The sequence below is a fragment of the Chiloscyllium punctatum genome, chromosome 14 (genome assembly GCF_047496795.1).
Source record: "Chiloscyllium punctatum isolate Juve2018m chromosome 14, sChiPun1.3, whole genome shotgun sequence".
Lineage (NCBI taxonomy): Eukaryota > Metazoa > Chordata > Chondrichthyes > Orectolobiformes > Hemiscylliidae > Chiloscyllium > Chiloscyllium punctatum.
This window is the reverse complement of record NC_092752.1, coordinates 5,760,092-5,785,761: the sequence shown is the minus strand read 5'-3', so window position 1 is coordinate 5,785,761 and position 25,670 is coordinate 5,760,092. Positions and strand designations below refer to the sequence as shown.

General features: G+C 43.5%; 1 protein-coding gene across 2 annotated transcripts in view; it reads right to left on the bottom strand.

The window, feature by feature from the left end:
* stpg2 (sperm-tail PG-rich repeat containing 2) overlaps positions 1–25,670 on the bottom strand; it is a 332,382-nt gene that overhangs the window by 302,571 nt on the left and 4,141 nt on the right. For both annotated transcript variants that reach the window (XM_072583829.1, XM_072583828.1), the window contains 3 exons: positions 21,032–21,138; positions 14,353–14,499; positions 12,129–12,278 (listed from right to left, as the gene is read on the bottom strand). In XM_072583829.1, the coding sequence (XP_072439930.1) occupies positions 12,129–12,278; positions 14,353–14,499; positions 21,032–21,138 (404 nt within the window). The remainder of the gene's footprint in view (positions 1–12,128; positions 12,279–14,352; positions 14,500–21,031; positions 21,139–25,670) is intronic.

The following is a 25,670-nucleotide window of genomic DNA, read 5'->3' as shown; positions in this document are numbered from 1 at the left end:
GGAGATCGGAGCTGAAAATGTGTTGCTGGAAAAGCACAACAGGTCAGGCAGCATCCAAGGAGGAAGGGCTCATGCCCGAAACGTCGATTCTCCTGCTCCTTGGATGCTGCCTGACCAGCTGGGAAATAAAGAGTCAGGAATATGTGACAGTTCAAAAAGGAGTAGCTGGGCCCATGAATAATAGCTGTTCTTGGGACAGACAATTAATCAGGAAATACTGAGGGCATGTTAAAAAGCCAGGACGTTAATCATGGGTGACTGTACAACGCCTCTTCTTCCTCAGGAGGATAAGGAAATTTGACATGTCCATCAGGACCCTCACTAAATTTATAGGTGCACCACGGAAAACATTCTATCTGGAAGCTTCACGGCCTGGTATGGCAATAACTCTGACCAGGACTGTAAGAAACTACAGAGAGTTGTGAACACAGCCCAGTCCATCACACAAACCAACCTGCCCTCAATCCTTTATAACCCTTCTCACTCAACCTTCTCATTTTCAAACTCATTCCTAATACCATCATGTTATGGTCACTGTTTCTTAGGAAATCTGCCTCAGCACATATCAGCAGATCCAAATAGCCTGATTGGTAGGATTTGCTATATATTATTCTCAGAAACTGGTCTGAATACACTATGGACCCCATTTACATTTCTCGTTGCCACAGAAAGGCAGCCAACGTCATCGGAGACCACTCCCACCTGGTTATGATCTCTTCAACCTCTTCCATCAGACAGAAGACAGAGAAGTTTAAACACATGCACCAAAAGGTTCAAGAACAGCTCCTTTCCTGCTGTTATTAGACTGCTGAATGGACCTCTCACATTTCAAATGTAACGTTGATCTTGCTTGTTGGGCACTTTCTTTGCAGCTGGAACTTTATATTCCTCACTCTGTTCTACTGCCCAATGATCTTTGTATGGTAATGATCTGCCTGTACTGTATGCAAAACAAAACTTTCCATGGAAATTGGGTACACTTGACAACAATAAATTTAATCACATCAAAATTTAATTGTTATGTAGACTGGGATAGTCAGATCAGAGAGGTAGGTAAAAACAAGGACTGCAGATGCTGGAAGCCACAGTCAAGATTAGAGTGGGGCTGTGCTTTTCCAGCACCACTTTAATCCAGATCAGAGAGGTAACCATGAAATTACATCCTTTATCGCCTCCCTTTTAAAAAGTCACATATTCCTGACTATTTAGTTCCCAGGTTTGATCTTCTTGTAACCATTTCTTTGCCATAGTGTATTCAGACCAGTTTCTGAGAATAATATATAGCAAATCCTACCAATCAGGCTATTTGGATCTGCTGATATGTGCTGAGGCAGATTTCCTAAGAAACAGTGACCGTAACATGATGGTATTAGGAATGAGTTTGAAAATGAGAAGGTTGAGTGAGAAGGGTTATAAAGGAATGAGGGCAGAGCTTACTGGTGTGGACTGGGAAAACATCAGAAGCTTGAACACACATCCCAATAGGTTCAAGAACAGCTTCTTCCCTGCCGTTATTAGACTGCTGAATGGACCTCTCTAACCTCAAATAATGTTGATCTTGCTTTGCACACCTACTGTGCAACCATAATCTTGAATGCCTCCCTCTGTCTAAGCGCCCAATAATCTAAATGCCCTTGTTTGCTATGATCTTCCTATACTGATCACAAAACAAAGCTTTGCACTGTACCAGATCAAAAGGAGTTGAGCAGAAAAGATAGTTGATGGGCAATTGGTTTAAGAAAATAGTTCATGGCTCACCACAAAGATGTATCCCAGTGAGGAAGAAAGTTTCTAGGAAGGGGATAAACCAACCATGATTAATCAGGGAAGTTAAAGATGGCATTAGATTGAAAGACAATATACAATGAGACTATGATTCATAGTAAGCTGGAGAATTCAGAAAGTTTGAACAAGTAACAAAATATGATCTGAAAAGTTTAATGAGGGTAAACCTGCAAGTAATACCAACACAGATAATAAGAGCTTCTTTAAATATATAAAAAGGAAGACAGAAGCCAAAGTTAACACAGACCCCCTTAGAGAATAAGGCTGGGAAAATAATAACGTGGAAGTAGGAAATGGAAAAGGAGTTGAATAAATATTTTGTATCAATCTTTACAGTTGAGACATCAAAAGCATTCCAAAAGAACAGAATAACCAAGGTACAAAAGGAGAGAAAATAATTAAAATTATTATCGCTAGAGAAAAAGTATAAGGGAAACTAATGGGGATAAAGACCAATCAGTTCCCTGAACTCAATGGTTTGCATCATGAATAATTAAAGGAAGTAACTACAGAGATATCAGATGCACTGGTAGTAATCTTCAAAGAAACCTTAGATTCTGAGAACATCCCAGAAGATTGGAAAACTGCTAATGTAACATCCTTATCCAAAAAAAGTCAAACAAAACCAGGTAAATATAGGCCAGTTAGCTGAACATCTGTCATTGACAAAATGCTAGAATCTTATAAAAAATGTCTTATCAGAATGTTTAGAAATACATAATCATAGAATCTCTGCAGTGTCAAAATAGTACCTTCGGCCCAACAAGTCCACAATGACCCTCCGAAACATAACCCACCCATTCCCATTCTCCTACCCTATTTCTCTACACTTACCCCTGACTAATGCATCTAACCTACACATCCCTGAACACTATGGGCAATTTACCATGGCCAATCCATCCAACCTGCACATCTTTGGACTGTGGGAGGAAACCGAAGCACCTGGAGGAAACCCTCGCAGAGAGGGGGAGAATGTGCAAACTCCACACAGACAGTGACCCAAGGATGGAATCGAACCCAGGTGCCGGATGCTATGAGGCAGCAGTGCTAACCACTGAGCCACCATGTCACCCCAGAAAAAAAACACCATAGAGTCAAGTATATACAATATAGTCATCAAGGAGGATTTTTTTTCCCTCAGAGGGCAGTGAATCTGTGGAATGCATTACCACAGAGGGCTATTGAGGCTGGGTCATGCTGAGATTTTTAAACAGGAAGGGAATCGGAGATTCAAGATGGCGGCGACCCAGTAGGTCTGAGTCTGGATTAGTGGTGCTGGAAGAGCACAGCAGTTCAGGCAGCATCCAAGTAGCTTCGAAATCGACGTTTCGGGCAAAAGCCCTTCATCAGGAATAAAGGCAGTGAGCCTAAAGCATGGAGAGATAAGCTAGAGGAGGGTGGGGGTGGGGAGAAAGTAGCATAGAGTACAATGGGTGAGTGGGGGAGGGGATGAAGGTGATAGGTCAGGGAGGAGAGGGTGGAGTGGATAGGTGGAAAAGGAGATAGGCACGTAGGACAAGTCCGGACAAGTCATGGAGACAGTGCTGAGCTGGAAGTTTAGAACTAGGGTGAGGTGGGAGAAGGGGAAATGAGGAAACGGTTGAAGTCCACATTGATGCCCTGGGGTTGAAGTGTTCCAAGGCGGAAGATGAGGCGTTCTTCCTCCAGGCATCTGGTGGTGAGGGAGCAGCGGTGAAGGAGGCCCAGGACCTCCATGTCCTCGGCAGAGTGGGAGGGGAAGTTGAAATGTTGGGCCACGGGGCGGTGTGGTTGATTGGTGTGGGTGTCCCAGAGATGTTCCCTAAAGCGCTCTGCTAGGAGGCGCCCAGTCTCCCCAGTGTAGAGGAGACCGCATAGGGAGCAACGGATACAATAAATGATATTAGTGGATGTGCAAGTAAACCTTTGATGGATGTGGAAGACTCCTTTAGGGCCTTGGATAGAGGTGAGGGAGGAGGTGTGGACTCAGGTTTTACAGTTCCTGCGGTGGCAGGGGAAAGTGCCAGGATTGGAGGGTGGGTTGTAGGGGGGCGTGGACCTGACCAGGTAGTCACGGAGGGAACGGTCTTTGCGGAAGGCGGAAAGGAGTGGGGAGGGAAATATATCCCTGGTGGTGGGGTCTGTTTGGAGGTGGCGGAAATGTAGGCGGATGATTTGGTTTATGCAAAGGTTGGTAGGGTGGAAGGTGAGCACCAGGGGCGTTCTGTCCTTGTTACGGTTGGAGGAGTGGGGTCTGAGGGCGGAGGTGCGGGATATAGACGAGATGCGTTGGAGGGCATCTTTAACCACATGGGAAGGGAAATTATGGTCTCTAAAGAAGGAGGCCATCTGGTGTGTTCTGTGGTGGAACTGGTCCTCCTGGGAGCAGATACGGCGGAGGTGGAGGAATTGGGAATATGGGATGGCATTGTTGCAAGAGGTAGGGTGGGAAGAGGTGTAATCCAGGTAGCTGTGGGAGTCGGTGGGTTTGTAAAAAATGTCAGTGTCAAGTCGGACGTCATTAATGGAGATGGAGAGGTCCAGGAAGGGGAGGGAGGTGTCAGAGATGGTCCAGGTAAATTTAAGGTCAGGGTGGAATGTGTTGGTGAAGTTGATGAATTGCTCAACCTCCTCGTGGGAGCACAAGGTGGCGCCAATGCAGTCATCAATGTAGTGGAGGAAGAGGTGGGGAGTGGTGCCAGTCTGCAGAGCTCTGCCTAAGACTTGGGTAAAGCGGGGTGCCCACCTTCACCACACCTGTTAAATCATTCAAAATAGCTTTTGCCCAGCACTCTTGGCCATTTTGCATCAAACTTTAACAGTTCGTTGCTTTTTTATAAATGACTAAGGGCAAAAACTCTCACAGTTCGCAACAGGCAGGGACCCCTCCCACAGCAGCGGGGACGTCCACGGCCGCCTCGGGGGACTTAGCTGCAGAGGTGAGCTTAATCTCGGAGTTCGTCAAACTCCAGGAGAAGATCGATGCATCCATCGAGGAGGCCCGGTCCAGGTGTTAGTTGATCTCGGTCATACTGCAGAAGCATGACCAAGAGATCGAAAAACTCAGGCAGCACGTCGGAGGGGCGGAGCACAGGCTGCATCCTCAGAGACTGCTGCTGACTCATCTGTGGGTCTGGAGTGGCGAGTCCCGAAATGGAGGAGCACATAAACGACCTCGAAAATCGTGGTCATCGGAAAAATATACAGTTGCTGGGCCTTCCCGAACTGGAGGAGGAAGGCCAGCTTGTGGATTTCTTGGAGCAATGGCTCCCATAACTATTGAAGTTAGAGTCAGAGCTGGGCCGGGTGCAGTGGAGCGGGCCCACCAGGTTGCTGTATGCAGGACTAGGTCGGAGCAGCGCCCCCGCCCAGTTCTAATCCAACTTTAATGTTATAAAGAAAAACAAATGCTCCTGGAAGCCTCCAGAGTCTTGGGGAAGGATCCCCATGCCTTGATGTACAAAAGCTCCAAAATAATGCTGTTTCAGGACTTTTCTCCATTTGTGGTCCACAAGAGGAGGGCATTCGATGAGGCGAAGAAGGGTCTGAGAGACTTAAATATTCAATACTCCATGCGTTATCCGGCAACGTTGCAATTCAGTCATGGAGGATTCCTTTACAACTTTGGATCACCGGAGAAAGTAAAAGAATTCTTGGACTCTCTCAAATAGACTGTGGGACTTGAACTGTATGGATAATGACTTTATTTTGCCCCCTCTTTGTTTACCCTTCTTTCTTTTTTCATCTCTCTTCTGCCCATCTTTCCCGGGGTGGGGGGGGGGGGGGGGGGGCTTGTTCTTAATTCCTTTATTCTTTCTTTAGTCTCCTATCTATAGCTCGTGCGGCTTATTTGATTTTTGGGGGAGGTCTTTTGAGAGGGGTTTTCTTTCTTTTTTCTTATTTAGTTGCCTAATACTTGCTGAGATTGTAATGTTGTAACTTTATATATTTCTATCTTGTGTTGTTTTATTAAATGTATCTAGGTGATGGTGTGTGGGAGTTTTAAAAGATACTGGAATTTATTTACTCCATTTTATAATGTCTGGGTCAAGGGCAGGGCTCTAGCTGGGAGAGGTTATTGGAAGGTAGTAGTGGAAGGTAGTAGTGCCCCCTGGGAACAAGGGGGAAAGTCTCCTTTCAAATATATTTTGTGTTATTTTTACTTAGGAGTAGTTCTTAATTGTGGTGATTAAACTACTTTAAAGAGCTCTTTTATATGTGAATGTTTTTCGGTCCTTATTCTATGTCTTTTGGGTTGGGTTCTTCCTCCTGGGGGGTCTCGGGCCTGCCTGGACGATCATGGCTAGCCATTTGTTTAGGTGGTGCACCTGGAATGTCAAGGGGAGCAATTCGCCAATCAAAAGGAAAAGACTTAAAGAAGAAAGGATTGATGTAGCTCTTTTACAGGAGACACATCTACTTGATAAAGAACACTCGAACAGGGTGGGTTTGGTCAGGTGTTCTTTTCAGTTTTCAGCTCAAAAAGTAGGGGAGTGACCATTCTTATTCGGAAGAATCTTCTTTTCCAAATGTTAAGCCAGATAAAAGACGGTATATATTGATCAAAGCCCTAATATACGGAGAGGAATATGGGATTTTGAACCTTTATTGCCCCCCAGCACACTCTTTTAAATTTAAAGCACTAAGTTAATGGCTTTTGGGATCCGCCATACAATTATAGGGAGAGATTTTAATTGTATTACTGACCCAGGGACGGACAGGATACCTAGGAGCACTGCGGGCATATCTCTACGATCTAGGCAACTGGCGGATTTGAACAAGGAGCTGGGACTGGTAGATGTGTGGAGGTGTCTCCACCTCCAGGGTAGAGACTTTACTTTCTATTCTAACCCACACAAGTACCACACCAGAACGGATATGTTTTTTGCCCCGACGCTTTTGAATTCAATACTGTCTTGTAAAATAGGTAATATAACTATTTCTGATCATGCCGCAGTATATATGGAAGTTAAGACTAGGGATGATGGGATAGGTCCCCGACATTGGCGTATGGATCCCGTCTTATTGAAGGATAGCAAGTTTATAAAGTGTTTTTCACAGGAATTTATTCGCAGGGATATCAACTCAGCTACAGCCACTAACCCTTCAATGATGTGGGAGACCACTAAAGCATACGTGCGAGGCTTGTTCATCTCATATTCTGCAACCCGGAAAAGACAAAAGGGAGAGCAACAGCGCCTGCTTGAGGCTCTCCTGAAGACAGCTGGAATTGCATATGTTGATGGGCCCTCCATTACAGAGGATCACAGCCCTTAGGGCAGTCTTGAATACCGCGCTTACTCAAACAGCAAAGAAGGAAATACTATTTGCAAAGCAGAGATTTTTTGAATGTGGTGACAAGCCTGGCAGGTATCTAATGTACCTTGCCAGACAGGAAGAGGCTCCCCAAGCCATTACGTCCATTAGAGAGACTGCTGGTACCCTGACTTGTGATCGTAAAAAGATCACTACAGCCTTTAGAAAGTTCTATTTTGAGTTGTATAAGTCGCAGGACTGTGAGGATGGAACTAGGAAGATGGAGTCCTTCTTTAAAAATCTGGCCCTTCCAGGACTAACCTTGGAGCAAGTGTAGATCTTTAATGCCCCCAGACAACCCAGGAAGTACAGGACACGGTTAGGCAGTTTCAGGCAAAGCACCTGGGCCAGACAGATTCCAGGTTGAGTTCTATAAAGAATTTACAGAGGAACTGCCCGGGCCACTCATAAATATGTACAACTATTCACACAGTCAGGGCTGCCTCCTGCCTTGTTGAGAGAAGCAAATATTTCTCTTATTCTTAAGAAGGGAAAGGCCCCAGAAAATTGTTCTTCATATAGACCCACATCCTTGTTGAACGTGGATTTTAAAATTCTCTCAAAAATGTTAGCATTAAGACTGGAGAGAGTTTTACCATTCATTATAAAAGAGGACCAGACGAGGTTTATAAACGGTCGCAGGTCAACCAATAACATTAGAAGAGTCTTAAATATGATACAAGTCTGTCAACAGGGAACAATAACGGGTTTAGTTGTCTCCCTAGATGCAGAGAAGGCACTTGATCGGGTAGAATGGCCATATCTTTTTTATACGCTGGAAAAGTTTGGTGTCAGAGAGGTCTTTACTAAGTGAGTTTCAGTATTATATAATGATCCCAAAGCAGCGGTGATCACCAACGGTTTAAGTTCGGATAGCTTTAGTGTTGGCAGAGGCTGTCACCAGGGATGTCCTCTTTCACCATTATTATTTACACCAGTGATTGAGCCGCTGGCGGAAGCTGTACGAACTGACCCTAACATAACGGCTCCGGAGGTTGGATCGGGCAAGCACTAAATTACTCTCTATGCGGATGATGTCCTCCATTTCTTAAGTGATCCTTTGACATCTGTGCCCCACTTAATTCAAGTGGTCAATCTATTTGGTATGTTCTCAGGTTACAAAATCAATTTTATGAAATCGGAGGCCATGCCGTTGGGAGGACTTGCCAGTATATCCAATTTACCGGACGGATCTCATTTTCCCTTTCGGTGATCACTAGATGGTTTTCTGTACATAGGTACTTTTATTACTCCAGTATTTGGTCAGCTATATAAGGCCAATTACTTACACTTATTAGATAAAATAAGGTCGGACTTTCAACGCTGGAGAGATCTCCCAATATCCTGGCTAGACAGAGTAGCCTTAGTTAAGATGAATATTCTACCTCGTCTTCTATACCCTATGAGAATGCCCCCCCTGATGCTGCCGAGACAGGCATTGTGTAAGCTTTATGGTTGGCTCAGCTCCTTTATTTGGAATCAAAAACAGCCCCTTATCAAATTAGAAAAGCTGCAGCTCCCACAAGTAAGGGGAGGACTGGACTTTCCAGATTTCAGGAGGTACCAATTGAGTTCCCTATTATCTTATGTAGCTGACTGGGTCTCTTGTGACCCACAATCAATCTGGTTAAATATTGAGATCTCCCAAGCAAAATGTCTCCTCATCAATCTATTATTTATGGATAAGATGAGAGTTATTACGGACTATTGTAAAAACCCTATTGTACAAAATACAATCAAAGCATGGAGGATGGTACGACAAGATAAGGGTAACCTGCAAAAAACGTCCCCTTATACCCCCATAGCGGGAGCATTGGGATTCCAGCCAGGGCTGACTGAAGCTACATTCAAAACTTGAGAGTCCAGAGGTATCTCCTGTTTAGGAGATCTGTTCAATGGGGAGGTCATGATGTCCTTTCAGCAGCTGCGCCAGAAGTTTGGACTGCCCAGCAGGGACCTCTTTCGGTATTTTCATATACAAGACTTTATACAAAAGAAGACCACACTGATAGTCAATGCCGACAAATCGGAGAGGGAAAGGAGAGTGCTTTGGCCGATGGGGCCTCCCTCGGTCAGTACTCTTTATCACTCATTATACAATAAAGTATCGAAGGATATGAAATGGTTATATAAAACCTGGATTCAAGAATTAGGGTTGGAAATCTCTTTAGAAATGTGGGAAGATGTCTGGGAAAATGCCAGGAAGATCTCTATCTGTAACAAAACTCAGGCTACTCAATTAAAGATACTTCACAGGGCTCACACGGCACCTGAACAACTTGCAAAGTTCAAGGCAGGAGCATCCCCAATGTGTCCCTAATGTAAAATAGAAGTTGGCACTCTCACGCATTGTCTATGGGCATTCCATAAGATCCGCAGGTATTGGGATAGAGTAGCAAATGTCTTGACAGAGACCTTGGGTACAGAGATTGGATCGGATCCAACGTCCCTACTTTTGGACTCTCCAAATTCTCCCTCTCTGGACGTATACAGAAGGAAATTATTCACTATCCTTTCGTTTTGTGCGAGGAAAAATATTTGAGTGAATTGGGTATCCAAAGGTCCCCCAGGACTTTCAAACTGGTACAGGATAGTCATGGAATATATCCCCCTTGACTTCCTTACGAATATGGTGCGCCAAAAAATATTTTATAAAACATGGCAGCCCTTTTTGAACTACATTGACACAGATATTTCGGCCATACTGTCCAGGGCGTTTGCTTAGCCGTGGTAATGGGCTACCAGGAGGAAGAATCCTGTATAAATACGGGTTCTATTATGACTTGATATAAATCTATTTTGAGCACGTATCTAGTTAGTTAATTACTTTGTTGTTTACTGTTAGTAATGCAGGCAGGGCTGACTGAAGCTACATTCAAAACTTGAGAGTCCAGAGGTATCTCCTGTTTAGGAGATCTGTTCAATGGGGAGGTCATGATGTCCTTTCAGCAGCTGCGCCAGAAGTTTGGACTGCCCAGCAGGGACCTCTTTCGGTATTTTCATATACAAGACTTTATACAAAAGAAGACCACACTGATAGTCAATGCCGACAAATCGGAGAGGGAAAGGAGAGTGCTTTGGCCGATGGGGCCTCCCTCGGTCAGTACTCTTTATCACTCATTATACAATAAAGTATCGAAGGATATGAAATGGTTATATAAAACCTGGATTCAAGAATTAGGGTTGGAAATCTCTTTAGAAATGTGGGAAGATGTCTGGGAAAATGCCAGGAAGATCTCTATCTGTAACAAAACTCAGGCTACTCAATTAAAGATACTTCACAGGGCTCACACGGCACCTGAACAACTTGCAAAGTTCAAGGCAGGAGCATCCCCAATGTGTCCCTAATGTAAAATAGAAGTTGGCACTCTCACGCATTGTCTATGGGCATTCCATAAGATCCGCAGGTATTGGGATAGAGTAGCAAATGTCTTGACAGAGACCTTGGGTACAGAGATTGGATCGGATCCAACGTCCCTACTTTTGGACTCTCCAAATTCTCCCTCTCTGGACGTATACAGAAGGAAATTATTCACTATCCTTTCGTTTTGTGCGAGGAAAAATATTTGAGTGAATTGGGTATCCAAAGGTCCCCCAGGACTTTCAAACTGGTACAGGATAGTCATGGAATATATCCCCCTTGACTTCCTTACGAATATGGTGCGCCAAAAAATATTTTATAAAACATGGCAGCCCTTTTTGAACTACATTGACACAGATATTTCGGCCATACTGTCCAGGGCGTTTGCTTAGCCGTGGTAATGGGCTACCAGGAGGAAGAATCCTGTATAAATACGGGTTCTATTATGACTTGATATAAATCTATTTTGAGCACGTATCTAGTTAGTTAATTACTTTGTTGTTTACTGTTAGTAATGCACGATATCCGATTTTATGTTTTGGCTGTTTGTAGAATAGATTAGTAGTTAGTTTGTTTTTTTTATTTAATTTTACTAGATGTTATTATATTATAATACACTAGTTTGTATTATTTTTGTAATTTTGTAAAAAAATCTTAAACATTTTCTTTTAGAAAAATAGGAAGGGAATCGAAGGTTATGGGGAAAAGGCAGGAAAGTGGAGTTGAGGATGATCAGCTCAACCACAGTCTCATTGAATGGGAGAGCAGACTCGATTTGCTGAATGGCGTATTTTTGCTCCTACATTGTATGGTCTTATGTTGAGTGAGAAAAGCTAGCTACAAGGAATTTCCTTTTACTTCTCCACAGAGGAGAGACAGAGAGAGAGAGAGAGACAGACAGACAGACAGACAGACAGAGGCAGAGACAGAGAGAGAGAGAGAGAGAGAGATGGACGGTTTATCTTCACAGGCTGGAGTTTTCTGTAGAGTCCTACACACACAAGGCTGCAGGAACCTGCCCAGGAGCCAATGAAGTGGTCGTTACTATGCTGACCCCTCCTGAGCTACGCTCTGACTAATCTTCATTTTTTCTGAGTTAAACCTCCAAGATTCATGCACATCAGCCACTTCCGAAGCCAGGACAGAGTTGATGCAGCGATCTTTGTGCACTGACACTCAGAATGGCTGGGAACATTGTTCCTGAGCCCACAGCTCTTGGGGTTTTTAAGAAGCCAGTCAAAAGGCTGTCTCTGGGCAAAATTATTCTGTACACATACCATCAACCAACCAGGTCGTACCCTCTACCTGTGTTCACCTATCCCAACCTCCCCACCCCACTAACACCCCACTAAGCCCCCTTCTCTATACCTCCCCTTACACCCACCCCCAGTCCTGAAGAAGGGTTAGACCCGAAACGCTGTCTTCTGCACCTCCTGATGCTGCCTGGCTTGCTGCGTCCTCCCAGCCTGCTGGTTGTCTACCCTGTACACGTACAGAGAGTGTTGAATTGCCTGCAGTTCCCCCTCACTCCTTCCATAAGTCAATGTTGTAGATACAACTTGCAATGAGTTCTAGTGACTTGTTATAAAAATCATACAGTTTCCTTGGTTTAAAGCAGGACCTTATCCTGTCTTCAGCCACAGTGCAAATCTATAAGTTTATGTAAAACTATCTTTACATTACTTACATATTGTGGATTATAATATGCAGGACCGAGGATTCCGTCTTTGGAAGGAGGCAAATGCCTGGACAGAGCTCCATCTTCAGCTTCTTCATAGCCGAAGGACTGATTTGATGAAGGGATTGATGGGACACTGATTGGTGAGCTTGACACTGCCTGAAAAGAAAATGAAGGAAATCACTACATGTTCCTCCAAAAGCATGATTTCCCAATTTGCTCACTCTTGTTTTCCTCAGGCTTAGAAATGTCCATTGGAACCAGCCCTAGTAGTACCTACAAGGTTGGAGGCCTCCCCAGGAGGAACATTGTGTCCATTCTTATCCCATTTCAGCTATACTGTGAAACTGCTGTTTGAAGGAAGACTGTTCAGCATGGTGCAGGATTGGGATAGACAACTCTTTTAGTGTTGGAGAAATAGGCAAGTAGAAATAAAAATGAAGCATCTACAAAGATACAATTCCTTTCACTACCTCAGGACCTCCCAGAGGCCCAAGAGCAGGGAAATACTGGGAACCAGAATCAGTTGGTAACTGCTGATATCTCAGAGGGCTTTCAGACACTGGAGGAGGTCATAGTCATCAGAAAGAGTGAGACCATGGAGGGTATTGGAAAATAAAAGGAGGAGGATTTGGGGGCACCAGGAAGTGGGAGTCAATGTAAGTCAGCGAGCACAGTGGGAATCGGTGAACAGAGCTTGCTGCAAGTTACAATGCCAGGAGCAAACATTTGGATCAGGTTAAATTCACAAAGAGTGCAAGGTGGAGGGATCAGAGCACAGAATACTGAATCAGTGGGGGTCAGCTCTATTCCACACACTGGGTAAAAAAGCCCAGGTCTGCTGAGAAAAATATTTCATCAGCGAGGACCAGTTTATGCATTACTACGGAACCAAATGTTGCCTCCAGTGACCATTAGTAAATCTGGCTCTCGGATCAATCATCAACATTTCCCCATCTTGCTGAGGGTCTCCATGCCAAACCTGCTGATACACTGACCAAGCTTCCACATGCAACAAGCCCACTTCACTCACCCTCTACACTCTCGCTGTTGGGGTTGAAATGCATTCGTGTACAAATGTACTTCCTGGATCCAATTTCTCACGAGTCACCAGGCCAGGCCCACCTTTAACTTGGCGGGTACCTTCCCAACTTTTCCAATCACAGATATTGCCTCTGCACAGTGATATCACAGTGTACGTTATCCTCAGGAATCAATCAGGAATACTCTCAAAGCCAGTTATGAGATCAGTTACTTGCAACTGGGGAGGCTGGTTAAACAGGCTCTGCTGTAAATAAAACTCTTTTTCCCACAAAACATGTGTCTTAGAGGGATTATATAGTAATACTTTCGGCTCTGAATCTGAAGGCTGTGGGGTCAAGTCTCACTTCAGCACAAAACCCTAGACTGGTGCACCGGTGTAGTATTGAAGTCGTGCCGCATTGTCAGAGGCACTGTTGTTCAGAAGGAAATGTTAAGCTGAGGCCCATTCACACGCGTGTGTGTAAAATATCCTGTGGCACGACATAATGAGGGGCAGAGGATCTTTCTCCAGTGTCCTGGACCCAATGTTTATCTCTCAATCAACATCACTGAAACAAGTTCCCTGCTAGCTATTACATGGCCACCCTTTGGAAGCTGGCCAGAGCAAAATGGCTGCTGGGTTCTTTCTTACAACATTGACTGACTTTCATTTGATTTAATGCACTTTGGGATGTCAGGAAAGGTGCTGCAAAAATGCAAATATTTCTTTCTTCAAAATAGACTCTGTTTGGTGTTGCTGGAGCTCGAACAGCTGCAGATATAAACTGAAAGAGCTGCAGATGCTGGAAATCAGAAACAAAAACAGAACAGTTCTGAAGAAGGGTCACTCTACCCGAAACATTCACTCTGATGTCTCTCCACAGATGCTGTCAGACCTGCTGAGTTCTCCAGCAATTTATGTTTTTGAAGCTTCAAGTGTTGATCAGGAGATTAATTTGCTGTAGTCCTCAGAGATTCTGCTCAAATAAATAGACCCTTTTTGTTGCAAATCATGTTGGAATCCTGTCCCACCTCAAACCCAACCGCCATTCTTTTCTTGACAAATAAATGTCTACAAACATGTTCTGGGATTTCAGGTAATCTACCATAGATTGCTGACCAACACTAGTTTCAGTGAGTGAAATGTATTGAGATACAAGCTTTGAAAAGACACAACCAATGCTAAACAGTAAACGAGGTGGACACTCACTGTGCAATGTGGTTTAAACGATTTGATTGATTTCTCAGCTAACCGCATGGGGGCGATATCATAGGTACCAGGTCCTGGGAGGTCATCTGCAATGGTTTTGAAGCGAGCTTCTTTGTTCCTCATGCTCTGCCCTCCTTTGATGTGTTCCTGTAATTCACCACACAAGATAACTGATGCTGAGTGTCAAGATTTACTCAATTTAACAAGGACAAATGATTCAGTGCAAGGGTTGTTGGCAACTTGGGGCACACAGGGCCAGTTTCAGTTCATTCATGATTTGGAGATGCCGGTGTTGGACCGGGATGGACAAAGCTAAAAATCACACAACATCAGGTTATAGTCCAACAGGTTTATTTGGAAGCACAGCTTCTTGGTCCTTCGTCAGGTAGCTAGTGGACCAGGATCATAAGACACAGAATTTATAGATACCTAATGAAGGGGCAGTGCTCCAAAAGCTAGTGCTTCCAAATAAACCTGTTGAACTATAATCTGGTGTTGTGTGCATTTTAATTCAGTTCATTCAGACATGCTTTTGTTCCACCATTCAGTTAGATCAAGACTGATTCATATCATAACGACAGCTACTTCTATGCCCCCTTAACACACGTAGGTCATCATATGATCCTCACATGCATGGGGACCATGCATAGTGTGGCAAAGTTTGTGGATGACACTAAGAAGAGTGGTAGAGCAAAGTGTGCAGAGGATTGAAGCTTTATAAAGGGTCACAGATAGTTTAAGTGCTTAGACAAAGTTCTGGCAGACAGAGTACAATGTTAATACATGTGAAGTCATCCATTTTGGTAGGAATAACATTAAAAAGGACTATTACTTGAATGGTAAGAAATTGAAGCATGCTGCTGTGTAGAGGGATCTGGGTGTCCTTCTGCATGAATCACAGAAAGCTGGTCTGTAGGTGCAACGGGTAATTAAAAAGGCAAATGGAATTTTGTCCTTCATTGCTAAAGGGAGTGAGTTTAAAAACTGAGGGATTATGTTGCAGCTGTAGAGGGTGCTGGTGAGGCCACACCTGGAGCACTGCCTGCAGTTTTGGTCTCCTTACTTGAGAAAGGATGTACTGACACTATAAGGAGTACAGTCACTAGGTTGATTCTGGAGTTGAGGGGAGTGGCTTATAGGGACAGACTGAGTAGGCTGGGATTATACTCATTGGAATTCAGAAGGAGGAGGTGGGATCTTATAGAAACATGGAAAACTATGAAGGGAATAGGTAAGGTAGAAGCAGGGAGGATGTTTCCACTGGCAGATGAAACTAGGATAAGAGGGTATAGCCTCAATATTAGGGGGAAGCAGATTTAGGATTGAATTGAGAAGGAATTTATTCACCCAGAGGGTTGTGAATCTGTGGAACTCCCTACCCAGTGAAGTAGTTGAGGTTTACTCATTGAATACTTTCAAAGCTAAGATTGATCATTTTGTGAGCAATGAAGGAATTAAGGATCATGGTGAGTGGGCGAGTACGTGGAGCTGAAACCATGAAAAGATTAGCCATGATCTTACTGAATGGCAGAGCAGGCCTGAAAGGTCAGATGGCCTACTCCTGCTCCTAGTTCTTATATTTTTATCATATTCTTGCCAAAAAAAAACCATTTCAGTGTGAAACTATCATTTGGCCCTTTGCGGAGACTGTTGTAGATTTCTGCTCCCCTTTGCATGAACTGCAAAAGATATCGTAGCAGAATCAGGTCATTCGGCCCATCAAGTGTGCTCTGTCATTCGATCATGCTGATAGGATTTGAGAAACATTTCTCCTGCCTTCTCCCTGTAACACTTAATCCCTTTACTAACCAAGAACCTATCTAGTTCTATCTTAGATACACTCAATGACTTGACCTCCACAGGTCTCTGTAACAATGAGTTTCACAGATCCTAGTCTCTCCCACTGGTGGAAACACTTTGTCCACATCCACTCCATCCAAGCCTCTGAGTATTCCGTAAGTTTCAATCAGATCCCCCCCTCTCCTTCTAAACTCCATCAGATACAGACTCAAAGTTCTCAAGCATTCCCCAGTAACACACCCTTCATCCCCGGTAGCATTCTTGTGAACCTCCTGTGGAACTGCTCCAATGCCAGCACAACCTTCCTTAGATACAGGGCCCAAACTGCTCACAATATTCCAAATGCTATCTATGACGTGAACATGCAAACATACAAATTAGAAACTGGAGTAGGCCATTCAGCCCTTTGAACCTGCTTCCTTAATCAGGAAGATCATGGTTGATCTGGTTGTAACCCCCAATCCACATTCCTGTTGACTTCTGGTTGATCTTTGTTAAGCTTAGGGGGTGAAAAGTTATCTCCGTCCACCTTAAAAATGTTTGAAGACTCTGCTTCCAGAAAAGAAGACTGCCTTATCTATGTTCTAAACTTTTAAACAGTGACCCTTGTTCTGGAAGCTTCCACAAGAGGAAACTTTCTCCTTACATTCATCCAGTCAGGATCTTATGCATTTCAATCAAGTCACCTTTTACATTACCTGACATCACTCCTGAAAAGCTTGGCAGAAATTCAAGATCATGCCCTTTTCAGGAACACAAAAACATCTAAATTAGGAGTCATAGAGATGAGCACATGGAAACAGGCCCTTTGGTCTAACTCTTCCATGCCGACCAGGTATCCTAACCTAATCTAGTCCCATTTGCCAGCACCTGGCCCATATCCCTCTAAAACTTTCCTATTCATATACCCATCCAGATGTCTTTTAAATCTTGTCATTGTACCAGCCTCCAACACTTCCTCTGGTAGCTCATTCCACACTTGCACCGCCCTTTGAGTGAAAACGTTGCCCTTATTTCCCTTTTAAATATTTCCCCTCTCATCCTCAACCTATGCCCTCTAGTTCTGGAATACCCCAATCGAGGGAAAAGGTCTTTTCTATTCACCCTATCCATGCCCCTCATGATTTTATAAACCTCTATAAGGTCACCTCTCAGCCACCGATGCTCCAGGGAAAACAGTCCCAGCCTATTCAGCCTCTCCCTATAGCTTAAATCCTCCAGCCCTGGCAACATCCTTGTAAATCTCTTCTAAACCCTTTCAAGCTTCACAACATCCTTCCAATAGGAAGGAGACCAGAATGGCATGCAATATTCCAACAGTGGCCTAGCCAATGTCCTGTACAGCCGTAACATGACCTCCCAATTGCCATACTCAATACTCTGAACAATAAAGGAAAACATACTAAATGCCCTCTTCACTACCCTATCTATCTGGAATTCCACTTTCAAGGAGCTATGAACCTGCACTCCAAAGTCTCTTTGTTCAGCAACACTCCCCAGGACGTTACCATTAAGTGTATAAGTTCTGCCCTGATTTGCCTTTCCAAAATGCAGTACCTTGCATTTATCTAAATTAAACTCAGCCCATTGGCCCATCTAATCAAGATCCTGTTGTAATCTGAGGTAACCTTCTTCGTTGTCCACTACACCTTCAATTTTGGTGTCATCTGCAAAATTACTAACTATACCTCCTGTGTTCACATCCAAATCATTTATATAAATAATGAAAAGCAATGGACCCAGCACCGATTCTTGTAGCACTCCATTGGTCACAGGCCTTAAGTCTGAAAGGTAACCCACGACCACCGCCCTCTGTCTTCTACCTTTGAGCCAGTTCTGTATCCAAATGGTTAGTTCTCCCTGTATTCCACGTGATCTAACCTTGTTAACCAGTCTCCCATAGGGAATCTTGTTAAATACCTTACTGAAGTCCATATAGATCGCATCCACCGCTCTACCTTCATCATCTGCCACCTTGGGGCAGCATGGTGGCTCAGTGGTTAGCACTGCTTCCTCACAGCACCAGGTCCCAGGTTCAATTCCAGCCTCGGGCAACTGTCTGTGTAGAGTTTGTACATTCTCCCCGTGTCTGCGTGGGTTTCTTCCGGGTGCTCCAGTTTCCTCCCACAGTCCAAAGATGTGCAGTTTAGGTGAATTGGCCATCCTAAATTGCCCATAGTGTTAGGTGCTTTAGTCAGAATGAAATGGGTCTGGATGGGTTACTCTTTGGAGGGTTGGTGGAGACTGGTTGCGCCTGTTTCCACACTGTAAGGAATCTGATCTGATCTGATCAGTTCTCTTCGCTACTCCTTCAAAAAATTCAATCAAGTTCATGAGACGTGATTTCCCATGCACAAAGCCATGCTGACTATCCCTAATCAGTCCTTGTCTTTCCAAATACATGTAAATCCTGTCCTTCAGAATTCACTCCAATAACTTGCCCACCACTGAGGTCAGGCTCACTGGTCTATAGCTCCCTCGCTTGTCCTTACCACCTTTCTTAAATAGTGGCACGACGTTTGCCAACCTCCGGTCTTTGGCCACCTCACCTGTGACTATCGATGATACAAATATCTTATCAAGGGTCCCAGCAATCACTTCCCTAGCTTCCCACAGAGTTCTCGGGTACACCTGATCAGGTCCAGGGGATTTACCCACTTTGTGTTTCAAGACATCCAGCACTTGCACCTCTGCAATATAGACATTTTTCAAAATGTCACTATCTATTTCCCCACATTCAATATTTTCCATGTCCTTCTGCACAGCAAACGCTGATGCAAAATACTTGTTTCGTCTCTCCCCCATCTCCTGCGGCTCCACACATAGGCTGCCTTGCTAATCGTTGAGAGGCCCTATTCTATCCCTAGTTACCCTTTTGTCCTTAATGTATTTATAAAATGCCTTTGAATTCTCCTTAACCCTATTTGCTAAAGCTGTCTCAACTCCTCTATTTGTCCTTCTTGATTTCCCTCCTAAGTATACTCATACTGCCTTTATATTCTCAGGATTCACTCGAACTCTGCTGTCTACACCTGACATATGCTTCCTTCTTTTTCTTAACCAAACAATCAATTTCTCTAGTCATCCAGCATTCCCTATACCTACCAGCCTTTATTTTCACCCTGACAGGAACATACTGTCTCTGGACTCTTGTTATCTCATTCCTGAAGGCTTCCCATTTTCCAGCTGTTCCTTGACCTGCAAACATCTGCCCCCAATCAACTTTTGAAAGTTCTTGCCTAATGTCATCAAAATTGGCCTTCCTCTAATTTAGAACTTTAACTTTAGATCTGATCTATTCTTTTCCATCACTATTTTATAACTAATAGAAATATGGTTGCTGGGCCCAGTGTGCTCCCCCACTGACAGTCGAGTCACCTGCTCTGCCTTTATTTCCCAAGATTAGACTATGTTTTGCACCATCCACATACTGACTCAGAAAACCTTTCTTGTATACACTGAACAAATTCCTCTCCAGCTAAACTTTTATCACTATGGCAGTCCCATTCCATGTTGGGAAAGTTAAAATCCCCTGCCATGACTACCCTATTATTCTTACAGATAACTGAGACCTCTTTACAATTTTGTTTCTCAATTTCCCGCTGACTGTTGGCGGGGGGGGGGGGGTCTATAATACAATCCCAATAAGGTGATTATCCCTTTCTTGTTTCTCAGATCCACCCAATAATGTTCCTAGACATATTTCCAGGAATGTCCTCCCTAAATACAGCCATAATGCTATCCCTTATCAAAAACACCACTGCCCCTCCTCTCTTGACCCCACCCCCCCCACCTCCGCCACTTCTATCCTTCCTATTGCATTTGTATCCTTTGACATTAAGCTGCCAGTTCTGTCCATCCCTGAGCCATGTCTCTGTAATTTCTATGATATCCCAGTCCCACGTTCCTAACCATGCCCTGAGTTAATCTGCCTTCCTTGTTAGGCCTCTTGCATTGAAGTAAATACAGTTTAATTTATCAGTCCTACCTTGTTCTCTGCTTTGTCCCTGCCTGCCCCGACTCTTTGATTCGCTTCTTGTCTCAACTATACCAGTCTCAGATTGATCTCTTTCCTCACTATCTCCCTGGGTCTCTCTCTCTCTCTCTCACACACTTACACTGACCATGTGGTGACTGACTTTGTCTCTCTTCCTCTTTTTAAAGTGTCGTTGTTTTGATTTTTTTCCCCCCAAAGTTCCAAAACAATGCAATAGCTTATAAAACAGGAATTAGTGCTCCTGGAATTCAAAGAAATCAGCACCAACACCTAAAATACCTCAAAAGGAAGCAGTTCTTACAGCCACAACCTTTTCCCTTTCTCCATCTTGGATTACCCAGAATCTGTTTTTGATAGCCATTCAGCCCCTCAATCCTGGCTGATTTCATTGTGGTCTGAACTCCATTTGACTGCTTCCCTTCTCCTCCCATGAACCTTGACTCCCTTGTAGGTCAAAACACTGACTAAGAAACACAAGCAATGCAAGTTTATCAGTGAAACATACAATATTTTCTTCTCATCAATGAATATTCTCTAATATAGTAATGTATCAACAATCCATAGAAGTAATTATTTGTTACCATTCAAATTCATTAAAAATATATAAATGTTTACACTGTTGCTAGATTTTCTTTATGCAAGTTGCATTAAGAATAAAAGTATGCAGAACTGAAAATCAAATGTCCAATCAAATCACTGACTTTTAATGATTGATAATCTGTAATGAGAAGTATGAAGGAACTGTGCGTATTTCACAGAAAACAAATGGAGATTACAAATAATAAAATCAATTACAAAAAAACAAATAACATTTAGAATTGTTGTTCCACTGATAAGTGGAAGTTACCTTTATAAGTTGCATTGAGTTGGTCATAATCTTACCTGAACTGATGTAATGTCATAGTGTTGTGGGCCTGGAGACAGGAGAGTACTAGGAACATTGAACACAGAATCACGGTTCACCAAAGACATAAAGGGAGCATATCCATCTGCAGAAAGGAACTCATGTTACTAGGGTTTTTTTTTAATCTTTACCCAATTAACAAATTGATTACAAACCTACATCACTCAGTGTCTCAAGGACTGAGAAACGACTGCATGGTTGCTTCTCAAAACCTTGCAAACAAATCTTCAAACAAATAATGTTAACAGTGAATGTAGATGTGGAGATGATGGGTCTAGTGGTGCTATCGTTGGACTTTTAATCCAGAGATCCATATAACATTTTGGGGACCGAGGCTCAAATTAAATATCTCGAATTAATAATCTTAACGATGACCACGAATCCACTGCCAATTGTCGGGAAAAGCCCATCTGATTCACTAATGCCCTTTAGGGAAGGAAACTGCCATCCTGGTCTGGTCTACATGTGAGCAGATGGTTGACTCTTAACTGACCTCTAGGCAATTAGGGATGAGCAATAAATGCTGGCCTACCCAATGATGCCCACATCCCATGAAAGAATAAACAAAACAAAATTAACTGTACAATGTTGTGCCGATCATGACACCAAATTAAACTAATCTCTTCTGCCAGGTCTCAATCTATTTCCTTGCACATAGATGTGCTTCTGTAAAAGTCCCTTAAACACCCCTCTCATATCTGCATCCACCCGGGATGGGACCATTCGCCGCCGCCGATTAGCCACTGCCCTTTCACCACCGAGGACGCTTCGCCACCACCCATTGGCCACTGAAGACGACTCGCCACCGCAAGTATTTGTAACTCATTTTTATATTTAAACCAATAAAATGATATTTATTTTACCTCTTTTTTTATCAATATGTAGTATGTTTTTGTATAAATAAAGGGGACTGAGAAGTATGAAAGAACAGGCAGGAGGGAAAACAATCAGTACATATATATATTTCCGGTGGTGAATAGTCTCCAGAGGTCAAACGACCCCAGTGGAGAAACGCTGGTGGAGAACCGGCAATGGCTAATCATTGGCGGTGAATCTGCCGTGGTGAATCGTCACCAACCTGCGTCCACCACCACCCCTGGCAGCATGTCCCAGACCCCTACCACTCTCTGTGTAAAAAACTTGCCCCTCACATCTCCTTTGAACTTTTCCTCTCTCACCTTAATTGCATGCCCCTAAAATTAGACATTTCAACTTTGGGAAAAAGGATTCTGACCATCAACCTTATCTAACCATAATGTTATTCATATACACAGAATCCCTACAGTACGGAAACTGACCATAAAGCCCATTGAATCGACATCGACCCTTCAGAGGACATCACACCTACTACCCTTCCCACTACCTCGGTATTTCCCATGGCTAACCCACCTAGCCTGCACATCCCTGAACACTATGGGGTAACGTAGCATGGCCAATCTACCTAACCTGCACATCTTTGGACTGTGGGAGGAAACTGGAGCACCCGGAGGAAACCCACACAGACACAGGGAGAATGTACAAATTCCGCACAGTCACCCAAGCCTGGAATTGAACCCAGGTCTCTGATGCAGGGAAGCAGCAGCAGCGCCAGCTACTGTGCCGCCCTGTTGATAATTAAAAATCTATTGCTGTCCCTACTTGCTCATTAACCTGACAGAGAATTTTCAGGCACATAGGGATGGTTAGGTGAGAAGTTTTGAATTTTCATGGATAGTTAGATTAGATTCCCTATAATGTGGAAACAGGCCTTTCGGCCCAAGAAGTTCTACAATGACCCTCCGAAGATCAACCCATCTCCCTCTGACTAATGCACCTAACATAATGGGCAATTTAGAATGGCCAGTCCACCTGGCCTGCACATCTTTGGATGGTGGGAGGAAACCCACACAGACACAGGGAGAATCTGCAAACGCCACACAGTCGCCCAAGGCTGGAATCGAACCCAGGTCCCTGGCACTGTGAGACAGCAGTGCTAACCACTGAGCCACCACACCACCCTAAAGCAAGGATATTTGAATTTTCAGGAAAAAAGGTGAGAAGATTTGAAGGACACATGCAGTGAATCCTGCCCTCCCAGTGAGAAGCTGTGCTTGGTACAAGTGAAACTCACTGAACTTGTACAACAATGTGGTAACCTTGCACTAATTTGATCCCAGTAACATAGAACAATGTCCTCCAGTAATAAATCCAAAACACTGTGGATGCTGGGAATCTGAAACAAACACAGAGTGCTGGCGAAACTCAACAGGTGTGGCCAACACTTCTGGAAAGAGAAATAGAGTTAACGGCTCGGATTCTGTATGTATCTTCTTCAGCACGTCCTATAGTGCTGAATAGAGGCAGGAGGAGAATAAAATTAATGGTAAAGAGGAAGATACTGAGCAGACTATTCAAAATGTTGATGAAAGAAGTGGATTTTTATAAAGGTCTTAAAGAAGATGTTGTCTGTCATTCCATGCTAGCCCTTGTACCTCTGCTACAGAATTCTTCTCACTGTAGTCCTAAACAAGAACGCAATAGTCTAGGCGGACTTTCAGGTAGTAGTGCCACACTGTTAGAGGTACCAACCAATGCTTAAAATTCAAATGAAATGTCAAACTGAATCTTGAGCTGAGTTTGGAGAGGTAAGGATTAATCAGGGATAGTCAGAATGACTTTGTCAAAGGGAGATTGCACCTGACAAACCTGATGAAGTTTTTTTGCGGATGTGATTAGGTGTGTAGATAAGGGTTGAAGTGGTCTACATGGACTCCAGTATGGCCTTTCACGGGTCTTACATGAGAACTCAGTCAAGAAAGTTAAAAATCACACAACCCCGGGTTATAGTCCAACAGGTTTAATTGGGAGCACACTAGCTTTCGGAGCTAGTGTGCTTCCAATTAAACCTGTTGGACTATAGCCTGGTGTTGTGTGATTTTTAACTTTGTACACCCCAGTCCAACACCGGCATCTCCAGATCAGTCAAGAAAGTAAGAGACTTTGGAATCCAGGACAAATTGGTCAAATGGATCCAAAATTGGCTTCAAGGTGGGAGGAAGAGGATAAATGTCAAAGGTTGATTTTGTAACTAGAAGCCTGTACCCAATGGTGTTCTGCAGGGTTTCTTTCTGTTTATTTGGTACATTTATGATATGAACATGAACATTGATGGTTTTATTAGTAATTTGCAGATGACACTAAAATAGGTGATGTGGCAAATAATGAGGAGGAAAGCCTTATACTACAGGAGGATGTAGGTGGCTGGTCAGATGGACTGAACAGTGGCAAATGTTGGTCCCCAGGAGGTACAGAAGGTCAGAGGGACCTTGGTGTGCATGTCCATAGATCCTTGAAGGCAACAGGACAGGTAGATAAGAAGGCATACAGGGTATTTGCCTTTATTAGTTAAGGCATTGAATACAAGAGCAAGGAGTTGTATGTAACATTAATTAGGCCATCAGACATGAAATGATTTAAGTTTCTGGTATAATTGTCACAGAGAATTAACACAGATATTTTTGGTTTATAAAGGGGTGAAAATTGAGAAACATAAATCCCTTTGGCAAAAGAGAACTGAAAATTCAACTTAAAATGGTCACAGGAAGTGATCAGAGAGGGTGGAAATGGAAGAAGTTTCTTTACAGAAAGTTGAGTATGAAATGCTTTACCACCAGGCAATAGTTCGGGCACAAGCTATTGCATCTTCATGATAAAATCAAATGAATGCTGAAGAACTTGCCAATATTTGTCAGTAAAGAGAGAATGAACATTGGGATTAATTTTCGGTGGCTATAGTAAACAGAGCTGGCTAAGACATGATTGACTGAATGACGTCCTTCAGAGCTGTGAGCATTTATAGTTCTCATCCAGTAAAGATGTAAAGTTATAAATGTTGCAGCAAGCACTCAGCCAGGTCACCTGTACTTATGTTACTACTTTTCATTTAAAGCAGGAAGTTTAAAGAACTGTTTCACCTGACAAGTAATTTCAGTCACTTCTCTGGAGTGGAAAATCACAAATATTTCTTTAAATTCATCCTTTTCAGCTGAGGCCTACAAGTTACAAATCCAGTTTCTTACATTCTCAAAATGAAAAAAATTAACAAGAGCTGACCATGTCCAATAGGTCATTCAACATGTGTAAATAAAGTTGTGAATTATTTTTGGGCAACTAGAGGGCATAGATTTAGGGTGAGAGGGGAAAGATTTAAAAGGGACCTAAAGGGCAACTTTTTCACACAGAGGGTGGTGCATGTATGGAATGAGCTGCCAGAGGATGTGGTGGAGGCTGGTACAATTGCAACATTTAAAGGACATCTAGATAGGTATTTGAATAGGAAGAGCCAAGTGTGACTACATTAATTTAGGATATCTGGTTGGCATAGATGATTAGATTAGTCACAGTGTGGAAACAGGCCCTCCGGCCCAACAAGTCCACACCTACCCGCTGAAGCACACCCATGCAGACCCCATTCTCCTACATTTACCCCTTCGACTAACACTACGGACAATTTAGCATGGCCAATTCACCTAACCTGCACATTTTTGGACTGTGGGAGGAAACCCACACAGACACGGGGAGACTGTGCAAACTCCACACAGTCAGTCACCTGAGGCGGGAACTGAACCCAGGCCTCTG